The sequence below is a fragment of the Coregonus clupeaformis genome, chromosome 3 (assembly GCF_020615455.1).
Source record: "Coregonus clupeaformis isolate EN_2021a chromosome 3, ASM2061545v1, whole genome shotgun sequence".
In the NCBI taxonomy this organism is placed as follows: domain Eukaryota; kingdom Metazoa; phylum Chordata; class Actinopteri; order Salmoniformes; family Salmonidae; genus Coregonus; species Coregonus clupeaformis.
Window position 1 is genome coordinate 27947725 of NC_059194.1, and position 25000 is coordinate 27972724.

General features: G+C 44.8%; 1 protein-coding gene and 1 long non-coding RNA gene across 7 annotated transcripts in view; one reads left to right on the plus strand and one right to left on the minus strand.

Annotated features, from left to right (window-relative positions):
* LOC121543528 (amyloid-beta A4 precursor protein-binding family B member 2) overlaps positions 1 to 25000 on the minus strand; it is a 49369-nt gene that overhangs the window by 15219 nt on the left and 9150 nt on the right. For 4 of the 6 annotated variants that reach the window (XM_041853484.2, XM_041853502.2, XM_041853466.2 and 1 more), the window contains exons 7-9: positions 24234 to 24380; positions 23702 to 23829; positions 1042 to 1047 (exon numbers count right to left, since the gene is read on the minus strand). In XM_041853484.2, coding sequence (XP_041709418.1) covers positions 1042 to 1047; positions 23702 to 23829; positions 24234 to 24380 — 281 coding nt within the window. The remainder of the gene's footprint in view (positions 1 to 1041; positions 1048 to 23701; positions 23830 to 24233; positions 24381 to 25000) is intronic. The other 2 variants (XM_041853510.2, XM_041853493.2) reach the window with 1 other exon arrangement.
* LOC121543559 lies at positions 18011 to 21250 on the plus strand. The gene is made up of 2 exons (XR_005996025.1): positions 18011 to 18098; positions 21134 to 21250. It is a non-coding gene; the product is annotated as an uncharacterized LOC121543559 (long non-coding RNA).

Here is a 25000-nt window from a genome sequence, read left to right on the forward strand (position 1 = left end):
GATTGAGGGATGGGGGATGGGGGATTGAGGGATGGGGAATGGGGGATTGAGGATGGGGGATGGGGGATTGAGGGATGGGGGATGGGGGATTGAGGGATGGGGGGATGGGGGATTGAGTGACACAGTATACTGATAGTGGGATGGGGATGAAATACAACACTTGTCATCCACACATCATGTACACATACCATCAACAGAGAATCATCACGGAGTATAGCGTAGAGCGGGAATCCAAGAAACCATGGACAGAGTGATAAAGAAAGAATGTCAGATAAGGGAAAGAGCACTGGGGAGTGGAACCATGCTGAGGGGCCGTGCAGGGTAGCAGTGCAGAGCCACAGGTGCAGCTGTGAAACACACACACACACACACACACACACACACTGAGGGACACTCAGGGTTTATCACAGCGGTCCACTCTGATTATGAGTCCATTACCAGCCCTGCCTCCCTGCTTAATTGTGTGCTCACACACTTTGGGTCGATAATACTCCGCTCCTGTCCAGCGGAGGGAATGTGTGCGTATGACTGTGTTTGTGTGTAAATGTAGGGCTTGATTCAATCCGCATCGCTGAAGTTCAGCTGTACAGCATGATTGAAATTTAAAGGCAATGTTCCTGCTTTAGCGGAGACTGCATTCACGGTAAACGTTGCATATGTCGGCTCAATCTGAAATGACCTTTACACTTCTATCGCGGAATCTGTACCGCTTCAGCGTTACAGATTGAATAGAGGCCTTAAACATTCTGTCACACAAGCTGCAGAGTACAGTGGCCTTGCGTCTATATTACAAATGTCTCATATATTGTGTTTAAAGTATTTTGAGAGCAAAAACAGCCTGTGGCGACTCTATCCGTGAGCACCAGTGTATAGTACTGTGTTATATCTAAAGAGCAGAACTAACTCCCAGGCTTTCTGCTGTCTGTCGGTCACTCCCCAGACGGCTGAAGTGGTGTGTGACTGCAGGTAAAATGGAGGACTTGACACAATGATTAAAGAAAAGACAAACGGTAATACGTGTAGCACACAGCAACCATTTACCTTTCTCTGGGTCCAGGGAAGCAGAAGGAAGGAGAGAGGGAGTGAGAGGGAGGAGAGATAGAGAAAAAAAATGAAAGAAAGAAAGAATAAAGATGGGAAAAGACACTGTTATTACATTAAATATTCTGGGGAGCAGAGTGATCACAGAGGATGCTCTTTGGCCCCAATCAGAAGGCGCCTCCATTCCATGAGCTGTGTGTGTGTGTGTGTGTGTGTGTGTGTGTGTGTGTGTGTGTGTGTGTGTGTGTGTGTGTGTGTAGAAGCTTCAGCTCTGTGTACTTTTCATTTCAGCAGCAGAGCTTAGCGTTCCGCTCCATTATGACACATCACACCTCTGCTGTTTGACATGCCAACACACACACACACACACACACACAACACAACACACACATACACTAAAGCTGTCGTTATATGCAATGGAACGGTTGCCCCTCTCTCATTCCCTCTCTCGCTCTCTCGCTCTCTCTCTCTCTCTCTCTCTCTCTCTCTCTCTCTCTCTCTCTCTCATATTCACTCGTTTCACCTCATTTCCCTCCACCTTTTCCCCTCTCTTTTCTCTTTCATCCTCCATCCATCCATTACCCTTTTAATCTTCCTTCCATCACTCTACTTTCCACTTCTCTCTCTCTCCTACCACCCCCCCAATCTCTCTCCTACCTAATCTCTATCCAATTTTCCAGAGCAGCTCCGGAGTAAAACAATCTTCAGAATACCCAACAGTTGGACGCATTGGTGCCTTTTGGGCAGTTCAGATTATTGGTGGAGGACCTCTTCAGAGGATTATATACTGTATATATTTTTATAACTGTGTTCTTGTATTTTTTGTGTTTTCTATGCTCCCGTCCTGATTGAAGTATTTGTAACTTTTAATGTGTACTTGCTGCTAGTCTTGACATGCATGGCTACCTTGCAAATGAGACCCTTGTCTTAATGGGACTATCGGCTTAAATAATCAATCAATCTCCTGGCTTTCATGATCCACTCCACTTATCACTGAACCCAGCAGAGAGAGAGAGAGAGGCAGTATTAGTAGAGACCATAGGAAGCTAGGCAGCATTAGTAGAGACCAGAGAAAGCTAGGCAGTATTAGTGGAGACCAGAGAAAGCTAGGCAATATTAGTAGAGAACAGAAAGGATTAAATAATTACAAATTCTCACCCATCTGAACACAATACACCATAATGACAAAGTGAAAACATGTTTTTAGAAAGTTTAGCAAATGTATTGAAAATGAAATACAGAAATATAATTTACATAAGTATTCACAACCCTAAGTCAATACTTTGTAGAAGCACCTTTGGTGGAGATAACAGCTTTGAGTTGTCTTGGGTATGTCTGTATCAGCTTTGCACATTGGATTTGGGGACTTTATCCCATTCTTAGATGGGGAGTGGCGGTGAACAGCAATCTTCAAGTCTTTCCACAGATTTTCAATGTGATTCAAGTCTGGGCTTTTGCTGGGCCACTCAAGGACTTTCACATTCTTGTTCTGAAGCCATTCCAGCATTTCTTTGGCTGTATGCTTGGGGTCGTTGTCCTGTTGGTGTCAAGGGCTGATGTAAGTGTGGTGTGGAAGTCAGGCGCAGGACACCGAAGCTTAGTCCAACAAAGTTTACTAGTTAACCACTAGGCAAAAATACAATAAACGGCCTCAAAAACACACAGAGGCGAGCGATTACGCAAACTGTGCGTAAACTCCAAAACAACAAACAGAGCAAACACGCAGCACTAACTGACATGCGAAAAACAACACACAACCTAACCAATACAAAACAGGCAACTTATAGAACACATAATCAGACACAAACGGACACAGGTGCAATAGACGGACAAAAGCAATCAAACATAGAAACATTCAACGGTGGCAGCTAGTACTCCGGGGACGACGAACGCCGAAGCCTGCCCGAACAAGGAGGAGGAGCAGCCTCGGCAGAATCCGTGACAGTTGGAATGTAAATCTTCGCCCCAGTGTAAGGGTGTTTGCACTCTGAAGCAGGTTCTCATGAAGGATTTGCCTGTATTTGGCTCCATTCATTGTTCCCTCTATCCTTACCAGTCTCCCAGTCCCTGCCACTGAACAGCTTCCACATAGCATGATGCTGCCAGTTTGGTTGGACAGCCAGCTCTAGGCAGAGTCTGGGTAGTTCCATATTTTTTCAATTTCCCAATAATGGAGACCACTGTGCTCTTGGAAAATTCAACACTCTAGAAATATCAATCAATCAATCAATTTTATTTTATATAGCCCTTCTTACATCAGCTAATATCTCGAAGTGCTGTACAGAAACCCAGCCTAAAACCCCAAACAGCTAGTAATGCAGGTGTAGAAGCACGGTGGCTAGGAAAAACTCCCTAGAAAGGCGAAAACCTAGGAAGAAACCTAGAGAGGAACCAGGCTATGAGGGGTGGCCAGTCCTCTTCTGGCTGTGCCGGGTGAAGATTATAACAGAACCATGCCAAGATGTTCAAAAATGTTCATAAGTGACAAGCATGGTCAAATAATAATCAGGAATAAATCTCAGTTGGCTTTTCATAGCCGATCATTAAGAGTTGAAAACAGCAGGTCTGGGACAGGTAGGGGTTCCATAACCGCAGGCAGAACAGTTGAAACTGGAATAGCAGCAAGGCCAGGCGGACTGGGGACAGCAAGGAGTCACCACGGCCGGTAGTCCCGACGTATGGTCCTAGGGCTCAGGTCTCTCAGTTGGCTTTTCATAGCCGATCATTAAGAGTTGAAAACAGCAGGTCTGGGACAGGTAGGGGTTTCGTAACCGCAGGCAGAACAGTTGAAACTGGAATAGCAGCAAGGCCAGGCGGACTGGGGACAGCAAGGTGTCATCATGCCCGGTAGTCCTGACGTATGGTCCTAGGGCTCAGGTTCTCAGAGAGAAAGAGAGAACGAGAGAATTAGAGAGAGCATACTTAAATTCACACAGGACACTGGATAAGACAGGAGAAGTACTCCAGGTATAACCAACTAACCCCAGCCCCCCGACACATAAACTACTGCAGCATAAATACTGGAGGCTGAGACAGGAGCGGTCCGGAGACACTGTGGCCCCATCCGAAGAAACCCCGGACAGGGCCAAACAGGAAGGATATAACCCCACCCACTCTGCCAAAGCACAGCCCCCGCACCACTAGAGGGATATCCTCAACCACCAACTTACAATCCTGAGACAAGGCCGAGTATAGCCCACAGAGGTCTCCACCACAGCACAAACCAAGGGGGGGCGCCAACCCAGACAGGAAGATCACGTCAGTAACTCAACCCACTCAAGTGACGCACCCCTCCCAGGGACGGCATGAAAGAGCACCAGCAAGCCAGTGACTCAGCCCCTGCAACAGGGTTAGAGGCAGAGAACCCCAGTGGAGAGGGGAACCGGCCTGGCAGAGACAGCAAGGGCTGTTCGTTGCTCCAGAGCCTTTCCGTTCACCTTCACACTCCTGGGCCAGACTACACTCAATCATATGACCTACTGAAGAGATAAGTCTTCAGTAAAGACTTAAAGGTTGAGACCGAGTCTGCGTCTCTCACATGGGTAGGCAGACTGTTCCATAAAAATGGAGATCTATAGGAGAAAGCCCTGCCTCCCGCTGTTTGCTTAGAAATTCTAGGGACAATTAGGAGGCCTGCGTCTTGTGACCGTAGCGTACGTATTGGTATGTACGGCAGGACCAACTCGGAAAGATAGGTAGGAGCAAGCCCATGTAACGCTTTATAGGTTAACAGTAAAACCTTGAAATCAGCCCTTGCCTTAACAGGAAGCCAGTGTAGGGAAGCTAGCACTGGAGTAATATGATCAAATTTCTTGGTTCTAGTCAGGATTCTAGCAGCCGTATTTAGCACTAACTGAAGTTTATTTAGTGCTTTATCCGGGTAGCCGGAAAATAGAGCATTGCAGTAGTCTAACCTAGAAGTAACAAATGCATGGATTAATTTTTCTGCATCATTTTTGGACAGAAAATTTCTGATTTTTGCAATGTTACGTAGATGGAAAAAAGCTGTCCTTGAAACAGTCTTGATATGTTCGTCAAAAGAGAGATCAGGGTCAAGAGTAACGCCTGAGGTCCTTCACAGTTTTATTTGAGACGACTTTACAACCATCAAGATGAATTGTCAGATTTAACAGAAGATCTCTTTGTTTCTTGGGACCTAGAACAAGCATCTCTGTTTTGTCCGAGTTTAAAAGTAAAACGTTTTCAGCCATCCACTTCCTTATGTCTGAAACACAGGCTTCTAGCGAGGGCAATTTTGGGGCTTCACCATGTTTCATTGAAATGTACAGCTGTGTGTCATCCGCATAGCAGTGAAAGTTAACATTATGTTTTCGAATAACATCCCCAAGAGGTAAAATATATAGTGAAAACAATAGTGGTCCTAAAACGGAACCTTGAGGAACACCGAAATGTACAGTTGATTTGTCGGAGGACAGACCATTCACAGAGACAAACTGATATCTTTCCGACAGGTAAGATCTAAACCAGGCCAGAACTTGTCCGTGTAGACCAATTTGGGTTTCCAGTCTCTCCAAAAGAATGTGGTGATCGATGGTGTCAAAGGCAGCACTAAGGTCTAGTAGCACGAGGACAGATGCAGAGCCTCGGTCTGACGCCATTAAAAGGTCATTTACCACCTTCACAAGTGCAGTCTCAGTGCTATGATGGGGTCTAAAACCAGACTGAAGCATTTCGTATACATTGTTTGTCTTCAGAAAGGCAGTGAGTTGCTGCGCAACAGCTTTTTCTAAAATTTTTGAGAGGAATGGAAGATTCGATATAGGCCGATAGTTTTTTATATTTTCCGGGTCAAGGTTTGGCTTTTTCAAGAGAGGCTTTATCACTGCCACTTTTAGTGAGTTTGGTACACATCCGGTGGATAGAGAGCTGTTTATTATGTTCAACATAGGAGGGCCAAGCACAGGAAGCAGCTCCTTCAGCAGTTTAGTAGGAATAGGATCCAGTATGCAGCTTGAAGGTTTAGAGGCCATGATTATTTTCATCATTGTGTCAAGAGATATAGTACTAAAACACTTAAGTGTCTCTCCCGATCCCAGGCCCTCGCAGAGTCTGTGCAGATCCAGGACAGCTAAGCCCTGGAGGAATACGCAGATTCAAAGAGGAGTCCGTAATTTGCTTTCTAATGGTCATGATCTTTTCCTCAAAGAAGTTCATGAATTTATTACTGCTGAAGTGAAAGCCATCCTCTCTTGGGGAATGCTGCTTTTTAGTTAGCTTTGCAACAGTATCAAAAAGAAATGTTGGATTATTCTTATTTTCCTCGATTAAGTTGGAAAAGTAGGATGATCGAGCAGCAGTGAGGGCTCTTCGGTACTGCACGGTACTGTCTTTCCAAGCTAGTCGGAAGACTTCCAGTTTGGTGTGGCGCCATTTCCGTTCCAATTTCCTGGAAGCTTGCTTCAAAGCTCGGGTATTTTCTGTATACCAGGGAGCTAGTTTCTTATGACAAATGTTTTTCGTTTTTAGGGGTGCAACTGCATCTAGGGTATTGCGCAAGGTTAAATTGAGTTCCTCAGTTAAGTGGTTAACTGATTTTTGTCCTCTGACGTCCTTGGGTAGGCAGAAGGAGTCTGGAAGGGCATCAAGGAATTTTTGTGTTGTCTGAGAATTTATAGCACGACTTTTGATGCTCCTTGGTTGGGGTCTGAGCAGATTATTTGTTGCGATTGCAAACGTAATAAAATGGTGGTCCGATAGTCCAGGATTTTGTGGAAAAACATTAAGATCTACAACATTTATTCCATGGGACAAAACTAGGTCCAGAGTATGACTGTGGCAGTGAGTAGGTCCAGAGACATGTTGGACAAAACCCACTGAGTCGATGATGGCTCCGAAAGACTTTTGGAGTGGGTCTGTGGACTTCTCCATGTGAATATTAAAATCACCAAAAATTAGAATATGATCTGCTATGACTACAAGGTCTGATATAGTTTTATATCCTTCCCCAGATATATGACTTACAATTATATCTCTGAGATCTACGGACAGTTCCTTAGACTTCATGGTATAGTTTCTGCTCTGACATGCACTGTCAACTGTGGGACCTTATATACAGTGCATTCGGAAAGTATTCAGACCACTTTACCTTTTCCACATTTTGTTACAGCCTTATTCTAAAATTGATTGAATAAACATTTTTCCTCATCAATCTACACACAATACCCCATAATGACAAAGAGAAAACAGGTTTTTAGAAATGTTTGCAAATTTAGTAAAAATAAAAAGCTGAAATACCTTATTTACATAAGTATTCAGACGCTTTGCTATGAGACTCGAAATTGAACTTAGGTGCATTCTGTTTCCATTGATCATCCTTGAGATGTTTCTACAATTTGATTTGAGTCCATCTGTAGAAAATTCAATTGATTGGACATGATTTGGCAAGGCACACACCTGTCTATATAAGGTCCCACAGTTGACAGTGCGTGTCAGAGCAAAAACCAAGCCATGAGGTCGAAGGAATTGTCCGTTGAGCTCTGAGACAGGATTGTGTCAAGGCACAGATCTGGGGAAGGGTACCAAAACATTTCTGCAGCACTCCACCAATCAAGTCTTGGTAGAGTGGCCAGACAGAAGCCACTCCTAAGTAAAAGGCACATAACAGCCCGCTTGGAGTTTGGCAAAAGGCACCTAAAGGACTCTCAGACCATGAGAAACAAGATTATCTGGTCTGATGAAACCAAGATTAAACTCTTTGGCCTGAATGCCAAGCGTCATGTCTGGAGGAAACCTGGCACCATCCCTACGGTGAAGCATGGGGTGGCAGCATCATGCTGTGAGGATGTTTTCAGCAGCAGGGACAGGGAGACTTGTCAGGATCGAGGGAAAGATGAATGGAGCAAAGTACAATTGGCTCAATTGTACAATTGTAGCTCAATTGGTAGAGTATGGAGCTTATAATGCCAGGGTTGTGGGTTCAATCCCCGGGACCACCCATACGTAAAAATGTATGCACACATGACTGTAAGTCGCTTTGGATAAAAGCGTCTGCTAAATGGCATATTATTATTATTATTATTATTATTATTATTAAAACCTGCTCCAGAGCACTCAGGACCTCAGACTGGGGCGAAGGTTCACCTTCCAACAGGACAACGACCCTAAGCACACAGCCAAGACAATGCAGGAGTGGCTTTGGGACAAGTCTCTGAATGTCCTTGAGTGGCCCAGCCAGAGCCCGGACTTGAACCCGATCGAACATCTCTGGAGAGACCTGAAAATAGCTGTGCAGCAATGCTCCCCATCCAACCTGACAAAGCTTGAGAGGATCTGCAGAGAAGAATGGGAGAAACTGCCCAAGTGTCATACCCAAGAAGACTCGAGGCTGTATTCGCTGCCAAAGGTGCTTCAACAAAGTACTGAGTAAAGGGTCTGAATACTTATGTAAATGTGATATTTCCGTTTATTTTTTATTTTTATAAATTCGCAAAAAAAAAAAAAGGGGGGAATTGTGTGTAGATTGATGCAGATGTTTTTTTTTTCAATCAATTTTAGAATAAAGCTGTAATGTAACAAAATGTGGAAAAAGTCAAGGGGTCTGAATACTTTCCGAATGCACTGTAGACAGGGGTGTTGGCCACAGGTGGACTCCAATCAAGTTGTAGTGAAATCTCAAGGATGATCAAAGGACATTGAACGCATCTGAGCTAAATTTGCAGTGTCATAGCAAAGGGGCGTGAATACTTATGTAAATGAGATATTTCATTTTCAATAAATTAGCAAACATTTCTAAAAACATGTTTTCACTTTGCCATTATGGGATATTGTGTGTAGATATGCGAGAACAAAAATCTATTTAATCCATTTTGAATTCAGGCTGTAACACACAAGTATGAATACTTGCTGAAGCCACTGTATGTTAGGCAGCATTACTAGAGACCAGAGAGAGCTAGACAGTATTAGTAGAGACCAGAGAAAGCTAGGCAGTATTAGTTGAGACCAGAGAGAGCTAGACAGTATTAATAGAGACCAGAGCGAGCTAGGCATTATTAGTAGAGACCAGAGAGAGCTAGGCAGTATTAGTAGAGACCAGAGAGAGCTAGGCAGTATTAGTAGAGACCAGAGAGAGCAAGGCAGTATTAGTAGAGAACAGAGAGAGCTAGGCAGTATTAGTAGAGAACAGAAAGAGAGGCAGCATTAGTAGAGAACAGAGCTAGGCAGTATTAGTAGAGACCAGAGAGAGTTAGACAGTATTAGTAGGGACCAGAGAGAGCAAAGCAGTATTAGTAGAGAACAGAGCGAGCTAGGCAGTATTAGTAGAGAACAGAAAGAGAGGCAGCATTAGTAGAGAACAGAGCTAGGCAGTATTAGTAGAGACCAGAGAGAGCTAGACAGTATTAGTAGGGACCAGAGAGAGCAAAGCAGTATTAGTAGAGAACAGAGCGAGCTAGGCAGTATTAGTAGAGAACAGAAAGAGAGGCAGCATTAGTAGAGAACAGAGCTAGGCAGTATTAGTAGAGAACAGAGAGAGATAGCGAGATAGGCAGCAGGAGCAACAGCTGCTCTACCACATCTCCTCACTGCAGGTGGCCAACCCGCACACTCGCTCGCACACACACACACAACACACGACACAAGACACACAGGCAGCACCGGTGCACGCACACACAAACCTCCATTTAATTTGGTAAAGTGTTGAGCCGACACAGTTGTGAAACCCCATTACAGTTAACCAATACACCTGACTCAAGCGCAACCATTTACCAGTTAGAGAGAGGTGGTTTTATCCCTCCCCAGTCAGTCACTATCACATTAAGGATCAGTTAGCTGTGACCCCCAGTGCCACAGCAGCCATCAGAGAGCAAGAGAGAGAGAGAGAGAGAGAGGCATTCAGGTAATGGAGATCTCACTGGGCTCCCCTGCTGCTGTGATGGAATGGGTTGGACTGGTGGAACTAGGGAGGATCTAGGAAGGAACCAGGGAGGAACTAGGGAGGAACCAGGGAGGAACCAGGGAGGAACCAGGGAGGAACTAGGGAGGAACCAGGGAGGAAACAGGGGACAGGAGGGAGAGGGGTGGAAAAGAGCTAGGTGATATGGGCAAAAATCCATATTGCGACAAATTGCCTGAATTGATGCGATAATGATAAATATAATTATACGTTTATAACATTAATTTCCACCGTTTTTTTAACTACTACTACTACTACTACTACTACTACTAGTTTGATGGTTGTAGCCATCAATTGTCCCATTAACAATCACCCATATTAGCACACTTATTTCATTTCAAACTTCACATTTCTCTAGTATAGGCTACTTATCGTAATGAATGATATCAGCAAAATGCCTGCGATGAGTGATAGGTACACTATATATACAAAGTATGTGGACACCCCTTCAAATTAGTGGATTTGGCTATTTCAGCCACAGCCGTTGCTGACAGGTATATAAAATCCAGCACACAGCAATGCAATCTCCATAGACAAACATTGGCAGTATAATGACCTTACTGAAGAGCTCAGTGACTCTCAACGTGGCAACGTCATACGATGCCACCTTTCCAACAAGTCAGTTCGTCAAATTTCTGGCCTGCTAGAGCTGCCCTGGTCAACTGTAAGTGCTGTTATTGTGACGTGGAAACATCTAGGAGCAACAATGGCTCAGCCGCAAAGTGGTAGGCCACACAAGCTCACAGAACGGGACCTTTGAGTGCTGAAGCGCGTAGCGCGTAAAAATTGTCTGTCCTCGGTTGCAACACTCACTACCGTGTTCCAAACTGCCTCTGGAAGCAACGTCAGCACAATAAATGTTTGTCGGGAGCTTCATGATTTTTTATTTGTTCACCTTTATTTAACCAGGTAAGCCAGTTGAGAACAAGTTCTCATATTACAACTGCGACCTGGCCAAGATAAAGCAAAGCGGTGCGATAAAAACAACAACAACACAGAGTTACATATGGGATAAACAAAACGTACAGTCAAAAACACAATAGAAAATCTATATACAGTGTGTGCAAATGTAGCAAGTTATGGAGGTAAGGCAATAAATAGGCCAAAGTGCAAAATAATTACAATTTAGTATTAACACTGGAATGATAGATGTGCAGAAGATGATGTGCAAATAGAGATACTGGGGTGCAAATGAGCAAAATAAATAACAATATGAGGTAGTTGGGTGGGCTAATTACAGGTGGGCTGTGTACAGGTGCAGTGATCGGTAAGGTGCTCTGACAACTGATGCTTAAAGTTAGTGAGGGAGATAAGAGTCTCCAGCTTCAGAGATTTTTGCAGTTCGTTCCAGTCATTGGCAGCAGAGAACTGGAAGGAAGGGCGGCCAAAGGAGGTGTTGGCTTTGGGGATGGCCAGTGAGATATACCTGCTGGAGAGCATACTATGGGTGGGTGTTGCTATGGTGACCAATGAGCTAAGATAAGGCCGGGATTTGCCTAGCAGTGATTTATAGAATATGTAGTGAGGGCCAGCCAACAAGAGCGTACAGGTCACAATGGTGGGTAGTATATGGGACTTTGATGACAAAAAATGGGTTTCCATGGCCATGCGCAATGCCAAGCGTCGGCTGGAGTGGGGTAAAGCTTGCCGCCATTGGACTCTGGCGCTGTGGAAACGCGTTCTCTGGAGTGATGAATCACGCTTCACCATCTGGCAGTCCGAAGAACGAATCTGGGATTGGCGCTACCTGCCTGAATGCATAGTGCCAACTGTAAAGTTTGGTGGAGGAGGAATAATGGTCTGGGGCTGTTTTTCATGGTTCGGGATAGGTCCCTCATTTCCAGTGAAAGGAAATTTAGGTGAAGACCCTTTCCTGTTTCAGCATGACAATGCCCCCATGCACAAAGCGAGGTCTATACAGAAATGGTTTGTCGAGATCGGTGTGGAAGAACTTGACTGGCCTGCACAGAGCCCTGACCTCAACCCCATCGAGCACCTTTGGGATGAATTGGAACGCCGAATGCGTGCCAGGCCTAATCGCCCAACATCAACAACCTAACTAATGCTCTTGTGGCTGAATGGAAGCAAGTCCCCACAGCAATGTTCCAACATCTAGTGGAAAGCCTTCCCAGAAGAGTGGAGGCTGTTATAGCAGCAAACTCCATAATAATGCCCATGATTTTGGAATGAGATGTTCGACGAGCAGGTGTCCACATACTTTTGGTCATGTAGTGTATGTTCGGTGTCGATAATTTTCGGTTTATAGTCCCAGCTCTAGGGAGGAGGCCCAGGGGGAATAGAGGCTCTGGGATTGGGAGAAGGAGAGGGGAGAAGACCCCCTGGGGTAGGAGTGGTTTGCCTGGGGAAAGGTGGGAGCATTTGGGTGAAGTTGGGTGATGGGGGTGGTATGGCTAGGGGTAGCAGTGGTAGGTGAGGTGGAGAGTGGGAGTAGCAGGACGTGGTGATTAGGATGGAGGTAAGGGTGGAAAGGTCAAGGTGGAATGAAATTGAGGAGGAGAGGAGGTAGTCAACGGTTACCATAACCAAATAGCTGTCATTGTCCAATTACGACTGGAGCTCCCTTTACCTGCAGAAACTTCGGTTTACTGTAGTTGATCTACTGCTCCCTTATCCCTAGTATCATTCATAAGAGCCTGTCTGTCCTCTCCACCATCTGTCACACACACACTGCACTTAGAGCACGATTACACACACTTCACACAGACTGCAATTATCAAACAGCTTTACAGACTGTATCCAAAGTGCCGGCCTCTATGCAAATGCTGTTACATATGCTAATTATGACCATGCTAATTATGATTATGTAAATTACTGAAGAAGTGTTCTGACTGTGACACAGTCACGTACACAGCGGTGTGAGGGTCGCAGGGGTGAGGAGAGTGAGTGCATATACACCTGCTTTTAATCTGGATTGACTCTGGTTTGACTCTGCTTTCAATCTGGTTTGACTCTGGTTTAACTCTGGTTTGATTCAGGTTGACCCCAGTTTCACACCAACTACGGTCCAGTTTTAGTAAATGGACGAGCACTGTAATCTAGCAACAAGAGTGAAAGCCAACCATGTGAATAAATCATTGGTCTCTAAATTAGTTATTAGACCCTTTTAGCACACTCCCAATCATGTCCTTTATACTCACCATAAAGAGAATACTAAAACACTGTGGAGCTATATGGGTGGAAGTAATTTCTTCTCTCCTACAATTTTATCAGTAAAGTTATAACACTGTGTCTCCCCACAAACTGGAAAACCTTTTGCATTCTGCTGATGTGTTCTCCAACCTAAATGTATTGGTTCGGTTGATCTGTTCTATTGATATCTAGAACAGTGATTCCCAACTGGTGGGTCGCGGGAGGTTTTGAATGGGTTGCGAGTGTCTGAGTAATTTCTTTTTAACATTTGTATAATAAGAAATAATAAAAAACACTCCAGTCTGAACTTAAACGACTAAAACCAGGTAGAAAATGTGTAGAAATGATAATGAACCAATATTTTGTTAATAATTTAATAATCACAGTATTTTCAATATAGCGTTATTAGCAGCACTATTTAGCGGATTTGGTTGATTTTGTGGTCTCAAACCAGTTAACTTAACATTCTTCATCAAGAATATGGGCAAAATGGAATGAATTACAATGGAAAAGGTGGGACTGTTGTTCCCTTGTCATATAATTGGTACATTTATTATCAATATAGCATTAAACATAGTTTTCCAGATTGCATTTTGGAAACAACCAAAAGCATATTGGATCGTGACTGAGACAACCTGGTTCAATTTGGGTCCCGAGGCAAAACCAGTTGAGAACCACTGATCTAGAATATATTATAGCGAACGGATGGAAAGACTCATTAGTGAGGATCACTACACTGCCCCGGCCCCTAAAATATATTTTCTACTGAACTACATTATGGTAGAAGTTCAGGAATACAGTATGTGTTGTGGTGATAAAGCAGGTATTGTGCAGCTCAGTGACAGGCAGAGAGAGAGAGAGAGAGAGGGAATCTCTGTGGTGAATTAGTCACGGCCCACAGCCATTAGTGCTAACTTAATGTGTAACGTCTAATTTCTGGCCTTAATTACCTCCCTGCACCATCAAGTTGTTTACAGCAGTGATACACACACCCAAAATAGCTCCCTCAACACCCATGTCAAGGAGGGTGGGAGGAGACGCACCATACACAAAATCACTCGCACGCACACACACACACACACACACATCATCATCATCGATACAGCCTGAGGCAGAACTGGGGCAAAGTTAAGTAGATGTAAAAATAAAAAAACTCTATGGTGTATTAAATTGAGTATAGCCCAGACTAGTGTATGAATACTGTCTGTAAAGTGGGATGTTTTATGGCCAATGCAGTGGTCTGTGCAGCAGAGGGTGCGATCGCAGACTATGCAGTGCTATTAGGTCTGCAGGGGACAGTGATAAGTAAGAGTTGAAAATGAAGCAATATTTCAGTCAAGTGTATTTCAGTTTTAAATGAGGGAAGAGCTACAGACCACCTACCAAGCACACATGTAGCTGACCCAATTCTGAACACCCAGAGAGAGAGAGAGTGAGAAAGAAAGAAAGAGAGAGGGGGTGCGAGAGGGGGGGGTGGGGGGTGAAAAAAGGAGCACACTGAAACTCATGTGTGAACACTCCTAAGATCCCATTATATATTTAACAGCATGGCTATGCTAGGTGGGTGGGTGGCTGAGGGAGAGACTGGGTGGTGGAGACACACAGATATGTAGCACTCTCTCTGTCAGTGGATAGGACTAGGAGAGATGGAGTGAGTGAGATTAGAGACTTAGAGAGTGAGATAGAGAGAGAGAGAGAGAGACAGAGAGAGAGAGAGAGAGAGAGAGAGAGAGAGAGAGAGAGAGAGAGAGAGAGAGAGAGAGAGAGAGAGAGAGAGAGAGAGAGAGAGAGAGAGAGAGAGAGAGAGAGAGTTGTCCCTCCCGCTGTTGTCTGTTCTTTGATCATTTATACATCACACCGCTCTGATCTGATGTGTGTTCTCCTGACTGAGACAAAGCCTCACTGCACCCTGACACCACTGGTGCCAAAGTAATATATACACTTGTGTGCATGTGTGAGAGCGAGACAGAGAGAGAGAGAAAGAGAGGGGGACGGGGACGGGGGGACGAGATGTTCTTGTGCTGCCAGTTGTTGATTTATGTGTTAGTGTGTGTACACTATGCACCTAAGGCATAGCCCATTAAAACTACTATATGTACAGTATATAATGTAATGTATAGCCTATACCCCAGCATAAAACAACAACTGCAGTTCTGTCTGCACTGCTCTGTGCCATAAAAGGCTGTACATGCAGACAGTGAACAGCCTGAACATATTCAGCGTTATGCATCCAAAGCCAGTCTGTCTGAGCGGTGAACATGCTCGCTGGGCATCGCTGTGAGGAGTAGGTAGGGAGAGATTTATTGGCTGCTGGGGAGGGAAAGAGGGAGGGAGGGGTGGATGGAGGGATCTATAGGAGGAACAGGAGCTATAATCTGTCAGAGACAGGTACTCCAGCAGGTGTGCCTAACTATGCTAATGAAAGAGAGAGGGAAGAGGGGGAGAGAGAGTGAGAGATGGGGGAAAAGGTCTGAAGAGAAAAAGGAGAAGATGGGAGAGGAGGAGAGAAGGGGAAGAGAAGGAGGAGAGAAGGAGGAGAGAAGGGGGAGAGAAGGGGGAGAGAAGGAGGAGAGAGATGAAAGGAAGATGAGGGATAGTCAGAGGGATGGAAGGAAAATGTAAAAAACAGAAGAGAAAAAGAAGGAGAGGAAGAGAGAGAAAAAGATAAAGAACTAGAGCAAACTCTTGTGTATGAATGTATAGTGTGGGTGAGTGATGATTCCAGGGTGGAGAGTGAGAGTATCCCTCCCATAATTACTCTTTAGAGAATGAGAGTGGAGGGTTCTGGTCGGACAGACAGACAGACAGCTACATCCTGCTAGTCTCCTGCTGGAGAGAAGTGATGAATTGTGGGTAGATGGAGTGAGCTGTAGTAGCAGAGTGATGACTCGTGGGTAAAGAGAGACATTGTACTGGGCCCTGATCAGACCAGGAGTGGGAAGGAAACGGCATCAATCACTCTGGCATCTATTGTGGGCCTGGGTGTTCCACCAGCAAAAAACTGGGGCCCCTCATGATGAGTTCAGATTTTCTGTGGCCAACACCCCCATCAAAGTTGCCCATCCCTGCTTTAAAGCACAAGCATGTTAATTAGGGTAAGGGGACATAACCAGTCAATGAGCTATGGCCAATTGGGACTTCAGAGCAGGTACAAGGCTGATGGGTAATGGGGGATGACATACCTGGCACTACAACACTGTGGCAGGGACACAAACAAGCTCTAAAATATGCATATATATATACACACACGTTGCACGCCCCCACCCACGCATGCACACACACATACCCATACACACAAACACACAATTATTTTTGATTGACGAAAGGAGTAGGACTTCTATATAGTAAAAGATGAATGATGTGTGTAGGAGACATTTACAACTAATGCCTCCTTCCTCTCCTCCTTCCTCTCCTCCTCCTCTCCCCGTCTTCATGCCAAACCTGCCCACAGAAGGTCAATAGGGGGAGGGGAGGATGGAGGGATGAGGAGGAGAGAAATAAACAGCAGATGGATGTAGATCCCTCTGCTCTGCTGCCTCTTAATGAATATGAATGAATTGTCTGAATGAACAATGTGTTCAAGTGGGCAGCAAACAAGCTTATCTGATCATCCATTAGAATCCGATCGTAAACAACGTTATGGCTTGTTACATAGACATTCATGCAAATGTAAACATTGGGTATATTCAGATTATGGCATCATTTATCAAAACTGTTTTTCTACCTTCAATCCAAACATCATACAGTGAGACAACAAAACACAGCACTTAATACCGTTCTGATGTCACAAACCATCCCCATTCTCTCCTCTAACACTCTTCAATTTTCGCTTCTACTTCCTGCCCCCCCTTCTGAGAGAGAGAGGGGGGGAGATAAAGAAAGGCAGACAGTTCCCTCTCTTCCTCCTCCACTCTTTTAGTACATACTTGGTACAGTAAAGGCCGCTGCACACTTTACGCAAACGCAGTCGTTTCCTACGTAGTTCTACGTCATTTTGTGTGGCTCAAATTCTGGAATGGATCGTATACAACGCTACGTCGCTCTGTTTGCGTATGGTATGTAGGGCCCTTAAAGCACCCTGCTCTGCAAAACACACTTCACACCAGGGCTGGGGTCAATTCGAAGGCAGTCAATTCAGGAAGTAAACTGAAATTACAATTCAATAATTTTTTTAATGGCAACGGTTTTCAATGACTTCTCAATAACCTGAAAAGTAAACGTTTTTAATTCCTTTTATTTCTCATCAGAGAATCTCCTTCTGTTCTCTGTCCCTATCTCCCTAGGCTAGCAGCCACAGCCTGCATTCCATCACCCCACAGCTCCAGCCTTTAGAGCAGAGCGAAAGAGAGAGAGAGTGGAAGAGAGAGAGAGAGAGAGAGAGAGGAAGAGAGAGTGTGGGAGAGAGACAGCGCTAAAACATAGCTAGAGTTAACACACAGTAACAGAAATGAGAGAGAGAGACAGACAGACAGAGAGCGAGACAGAGAGAGAAAGAGAGAGAGAGAGAGAGAGAGAGAGAAGAGCCAGGAGAAAGCAAGAGAGAGAGAGGAGAGAGAGAGAGAGAGAGAGAGAGAGAGAGAGAGAGAGAGAGAGAGAGAGAGAGAGAGAGAGAGAGAGAGAGAGAGAGAGAGAGAACGAGAGAATGAGAGAACGAGAGAGAAAAGCCAGGAGAAAGAGAGGGAGAGAGAAATGTAGAAAGAGAAAAAAGGGACATGAACAGAACACACTAGAGGTGTAGAGTAATTGAAGTCAAGTGTAAAACAAGAACAGAACAGGACAGAAATAGTCAATGACAGAGAGAAAGCAACCAGAGACAAATAGAGATACTGTAGAGAGAGAGAGAGATAGGGAGAGAGGGATGTACAGAGATTGAGAGATTGAGGGACAGAGACAGAGGAGGTACTCACAGCGTCAGACATCCTCCCTGTTACCGCTGAGACGTTGGTTTCATCGCTACGGTGACATTGCTACAGCCGTATCGCCATGGCACCCAGGGGTAAGCAGGGCTTGGCTTGTGCTTTTCCTGCCTGCCGCTGTCGTTCCGCTACTCGTCCTCCACTGTCTTTCCTTTTTTTCCTTCTTTTAAAACCTCAGTCCCCCTTTCCTCTTCTCTCTGTTCCTTCTCCACTCCCTCCCCCTGCCTATGCTGCTCTCTCTCACTCTTTTTTTTCTCTCTCGCTCTGTTTCTCTTTTTTTTCTCTCTCGCGCACGCTTGATGGGTCCTCCGCAAGGTCTTACCTCTGTCTTTCACTGTCGGCGAAGCATGCCTTCTCTCCCTCCCTCCCTTTTTCCTTCGCTATCAATCTCTCTCTCTCACTCTCGTTGAAGCTCTAGGACTTGCTCTCCTTCTGCTGTATCTCAATCTCTTTCTTTTACTCTTTCTCACTCTTTTCTCACCTCCCGGTCTTCCACCCTGTTTCCCTTTCTCTCTTACTGCAGTAGACAGAGTAAGGGTTGCCTCAGCACACACACACTCTCTCACACACACACTCTCTCACACACACACACTCACACACACACACACACACACACACACACACACACACACACACACACACACACACACACACACACACACACTCACACACACACACACACACACACACACACACACACACACACACACACACACACTCACACACACTCACACACACACACACACACACACACACACACACACACACACACACACACACACACACACACACACACACACTCACACACACACACTCACACACACTCTCTCACACACTCTCTCACACACACACACTCACACACACACACACACAAAGTGTGACGGAGGGACAAACAAAAAGAGAGAGGAAGAGGGAGAGGGAGAGAGCTGTAGCCAATAGCGAGAGAGTAAAGGAGAAAGAGCACTAGAGACAAAGGGTAGAAATAGACCTGGGGAGACATACACACACCCCCACACAGAGTGCTCCACATATAGACCTATGAGTTCATAAATTCAGACCCACATGAGCAGAAATGTACGTGCACACACACAGACTTGCTGAGTGCTCCAGATGTAGCCCCATGACTTCATCGACCATCTCAGAGACGAGGGCTCATTCATATTGAATCAGAGAGAAAAAGAAAAGGGAGAGAGAGATGGGGGGGGAGAGAGATAGAGAGAGAGAGAGAGAGAGAGAGGGGGGAGAAGGAGGGAGGAAGGGAGTCAGAGGGAAGGAGGTAGAGAGTGAGAGAACGAACGTTCAGTACAGAGCTGCTGGGGATATTCCTGTGGCTGTGATGCATTTTGAAGAGCCCCCCCAAAAACATGCACATAAGCATGCACGCACACGCTTACACACACACAAACACGCAGAGGGAGAGTCACTACGAGGGCCAGTACAGTCCAGTCTCCTTAGAGTCTAAGGTGGACTCTGCACTTAGATACCCTTAGAAAACAATCAATTCAATGTTTACATTGCCAAAGCATTGCCACCTCTCTCTCACTCTGCCTGTATACATCATTCCATCACTCTCCATCCTCATCCCAAGCGCTCTCTCTCAATTCAATTCAATTTCAATTCAATTTAAGGGCTTTATTGGCATGGGAAACATATGTTTACATTGCCAAAGCAAGTGAAATAGATAATAAACAAAAGTGAAATAAACAATCAAAAATGAACAGTAAACATTATACTCCAAAGGAATAGAGACATTTCAAATGTCATATTATGGCTATATACAGTGTTGTATCTCTCTCTGTCTCTCTCTCTGTCTGTCTGTCTCTCTCTCTCAATTCAATTTCAATTTCAATTTAAAGGGCTTTATTGGCATGGGAAACATATGTTTACATTGCCAAAGCAAGGGAAATAGACAATAAAGAAATGAAGCAGATCAGACTAGTATTGATAGCAACAGTTTCTCTCCACCTGGTCTCCATCTCACCGGCCCAATTACCCCACAGCTAGGCTGCCCATGCTCTGGCCAACACACAACACTTACACACACACACACACCACGTCACAGCCCATCCACACACACAGGTACGTAGTCCTCACACCGTCAGGTCCACAGTGTCCTTCCTTCCAGTTCTATTAAAGACCCGTCCATGATGTCTCACTCCCAGACAGCCAATCAAGCAGCACCAGCCAACAGATATTTCATACCTACACTAGCCCTGGCTGTGTAGTCTCTCTCATCACCAGTGAGGAACACAGCAGAGTCTTGCTTCCAGTGCACTCTAGCGGCCACTCTGTGTACTGCAGCAGTAGCGTGATGGGAGCATCTGTGTTAAGTGCACTCTTTCCCTTCCATGCATAACAGACTCATAACCAATGGTGGAAAAAGTACCCAACTTTCATACTTGAGTAAAAGTAAAGATACCATCATAGAAAATGACTCAAGTAAAAGTGAAAGTCACCCAGTAAAACACTACTTGAGTAAAAGTCTAAAAGTATTTGGTTTTAAATATACTTAAGTATCAAAAGTAAATGCAATTGCTAAAATATACTTATGTATCAAAAGTAATAGTAAAAGTATAAATCATTTGAAATTCCTTATATTAGGCCAACCAGACGGCACAATTTTCTTGTTTTTTAAATTGACAGATAGTCGGGGCTCACGCCAACACTCAGACATAATTTGCAAATGAAGCATTTGTGTTTAGTGAGTCCGTCAAATCAGAGGCAGTAGAGATGAGCAGGGATGTTCTCTTGATAAGTGCATGAATTGGACCATTTTCCTGTCCTGTTAAGCATTCAAAATGTAACGAGTACTTTTGGGTGTCAGGGAAAATGTATGGAGTAAAAAGTACATTATTTTCTTTAGGAATGTAGTGAAGTAAAAGTTGTCAGAAATATAAATAGTAAAGTAAAGTACAGATACCCCAAAAAACGACTTAAGTAGTACTTTAAAGTATTTTTACTTAAGTACTTTACACCACTGCTCATAACTCTCTCTCTCTCTCTCTCTCTCTCTCTCTCTCTCTCTCTCTCTCTCTCTCTCTCTCTCTCTCTCTCTCTCTCTCTCTCTCTCTCTCCCTCTCTCTCTCTCTCTCTCTCTCTCTCTCTCTCCAAGCAGCAACTGAGTGGATGGATATCCACAGAGAAAGGACTAGGAGGATGCTCGTCAGAGGATGTCGTACCAAAAGTTCCTCCATGTAGAGATGTCGGCTTACATTAAAGTATATGCAGTGAATACCCTCTGCACTTATATTTCAAAATCCATTCCTATTGAATTGAATACAACCAAGGGCATCAAAACAAGCATCATGAACAACACTAATAGATACATACAATATACAGTGTATGATTTAGCAAAAGCAGGTGTAATCATGTAAAGAAGGGAGAGAGTACAGTAGATGTGGGGAGGAAGAGAGATAGAGGGAGAGAAAGGCAGAGATGTGTAGAGGTCAGAGAGGAGAGAAAAAAGAGGTGACTTGATGAGAGGCTGCAGGGGAGGGGCGACCCTCACATCCCTCCTCCACGACATGCTTTTCCCATTACCTAGAGACAGACGCTGAAAGTTTTATAACCCAGAGAGACGGGGGAGGGGGGAGAGGGAGGGGTGAAAATAATGGGAGAGCAAATAAGAGGGGGAGAGAGTGGGAGAGAGAGAGAATGGGAGGGAGAGAGAGCAGCATTGTCCCATTGTATTGAGATAGAGAAACAGAAAAATACATAGTCACATAGAAGAAAGTGGAAAAGGCAGGCAGAGAGGTGAGAAAAGCTACCATGTAGAAAGACTCCATTATTTTTCTACCAGACCATTCAACACAACAGCACATTCTACACATGACACACATGTCCAGCAAACGCTGGAGCCCTCAAACTCAACTCTGGACCTCGAAGCCAGTTCCACTGCATTTTTTGATTCTCCCCCTCTGATCAGGGACTGATTTAGACCTGGGACACCAGGTGGGTGCAATTAATTATCAGGTAGAACAGAAAACCAGCAGGCTCTGGACCTCGTAGGGTAAGAGTTGAATACCCCTACATAGAGGGTCAAAGTATGCACACTCCCACAGAACTCTACCTTAACCAAGACTGTGAACCCTGGGCCCTGGGGGTGAATATGATTGAAGAAACAGGGTTTCTCAGCCCAAGCACCATTAATTACCAAGTCTGCTTGAGTCAGCGACATTTCCAGCTCAATATGGAGAGGTTAAGACCATGTCACACAGTTGAATGATAGAGAGGTCCCCATCTCTCCACTGAGGATAAACTAACCAATAAATGTTGGTGGAAACATTTTGTCCTTGTACAGTTTCTTACTCTTTACACACTTTAAAGGGTACCATCAGAGTAAAGTATTACACATGTAATACAGCTGTAACAAAGCTGTAATAGAGGTGTATATATTATACAATAGTAACATGGCTGCATTTACGTCAATGCGCTCCAGACTCCCACAGCCCCTGCTTTACACCATATTCACTAGGTGTGCTACTAGGTGTAATACAGCAATACAGGAGGATATTCACTAGGTGTGCTACTAGGTATAATACAGCAATACCGGAGGATATTCACTAGGTGTGCTACTAGGTGTAATACAGCAATACCGGAGGATATTCACTAGGTGTGCTACTAGGTATAATACAGCAATACCGGAGGATATTCACTAGGTGTGCTACTAGGTGTAATACAGCAATACAAGAGGATATTCACTAGGTGTGCTACTAGGTGTAATACAGCAATACCGGAGGATATTCACTAGGTGTGCTACTAGGTGTAATACAGCAATACAAGAGGATATTCACTAGGTGTGCTACTAGGTGTAATACAGCAATACCGGAGGATATTCACTAGGTGTGCTACTAGGTGTAATACAGCAATACAGGTGTAATACAGCAATACAGGAGGATATTCACTAGGTGTGCTACTAGGTGTAATACAGCAATACAAGAGGATATTCACTAGGTGTGCTACTAGGTATAATACAGCAATACCGGAGGATATTCACTAGGTGTGCTACTATGTGTAATACAGCAATACAGGAGGATATTCACTAGGTGTGCTACTAGGTGTAATACAGCAATACAGGTGTAATACAGCAATACAGGAGGATATTCACTAGGTGTGCTACTAGGTGTAATACAGCAATACAAGAGGATATTCACTAGGTGTGCTACTAGGTATAGTACAGCAATACCGGAGGATATTCACTAGGTGTGCTACTAGGTGTAATACAGCAATACAGGAGGATATTCACTAGGTGTGCTACTAGGTGTAATACAGCTGTAATACAGGATATTCACTAGGTGTGCTAGTAGGTGTATTACAGCTGTAATACAGGAGGATATTCACTAGGTGTGCTACTAGGTGTAATACAGCTGTAATACAGGATATTCACTAGGTGTGCTAGTAGGTGTATTACAGCTGTAATACAGGAGGATATTCACTAGGTGTGCTACTAGGTGTAATACAGCTGTAATACAGGATATTCACTAGGTGTGCTAGTAGGTGTATTACAGCTGTAATACAGGAGGATATTCACTAGGTGTGCTACTAGGTGTATTACAGCAGTAATACAGGGTTAGGATGTATTTCCCACACATGTATTGTGTGAGAGACAATTTGCCCCTCGGGGACATTAAAGTTCATCCTATCCTATCCTATCCTATAAAACACGTCCCTCTGTCCTCCTCACCTGTCATGGTCTCGGCCGACGCCCCACACACGGATGCTGCTGATTGGCTGAGAGTGGAGCATGCTGCGGTCGTCAGGGTCAACCAGGGTCAGATCACGGTCCTGCAGCACCAGCAGCATGCCTTTACCCTGATGGGACGATCAATACATCAATCAATCACTTAATAGAACAATCAATCAAATTGTATCTGTATGGCGCTTCCTACAAATATCTATGTTACAAAGTGCATACACACACGCATGCACACAAACGAACGCACGCAAGCTTGTGTAACCAGTGTGAAATGGCTAGCTAGTTAGCGGTGCGCGTTAGTAGCGTTCAAATCGGTGATGTCACTCGCTCTGAGACCTTGAACTAGTCGTTTCCCTTGCTCTGCAAGAGCCGGAGCTTTTGTGGAGTGATATGTAATGATGCCTCATGGGAGGCAGTTGTTGATGTGTTCAAAGGGTGCCTGGTTCAATGCCAAGTTGGGGCGAGGAGAGGGACGGAAGCAACACTGTTACACTCGCCCCCCACACACACAGGTCCTCACCTCTCCCCAGACCCCTGCCGAGTCTCGTATGTCCCTCCTACAGTAGGACAGCTGTCTGATACAATGGTGGACAGCCACACTGCTCCTCCCCTCTGTCAGGTCTCGCTCTGCCATCTCCACCCAGCCCAGAGAACGCACCGGAAATGACTGAAATACACACATAGATTAATGAATGAATAAACACTAATACAAAAAGACACACACATGCATGCAGGTACGTACACACAAACGCACGGCCACACTGATACAGAAAAACTGTCTCTTCAAATTGTATTGGTAAAAGGTCCAGGGGATATGCAGTGAGGGTAGCAGAGAGCCATCAGAGGAGAGTGTGATGTATTGTGACAGTGTATGAAATATAAAAGGCTGTGTGGTTCAGTGCAGCCCGGGGCTCTGACAGAGAGCGAGAGAGAGCCCAGAGCCAGCCTTCCCTCAGGCTTTTGTTCCAAATCTCACACAGGGACAAACATGCACACAGACTGCAACACACACAGACGTACATGAACACACACACACACGCACGTGCACACACACCTGCACTTTTGAATGGTTCCATTATCCGATTATGTTGTGTGAAACGTTCGACAGAGCAATTCGCAATCTGCATGTTCACAGGTACATTAGGCCTAATTGTTTGCTCTCTAAATCCTTTCTCTCCGTCTTTTCTCCCCCCTCTCTTTACCTTCTCTTCATTCTCACTACCAACAGTCCTCCTCATCAAACTTTCACATACTATGACCTCACCCCCACCCCACCCCTCCTTCTCT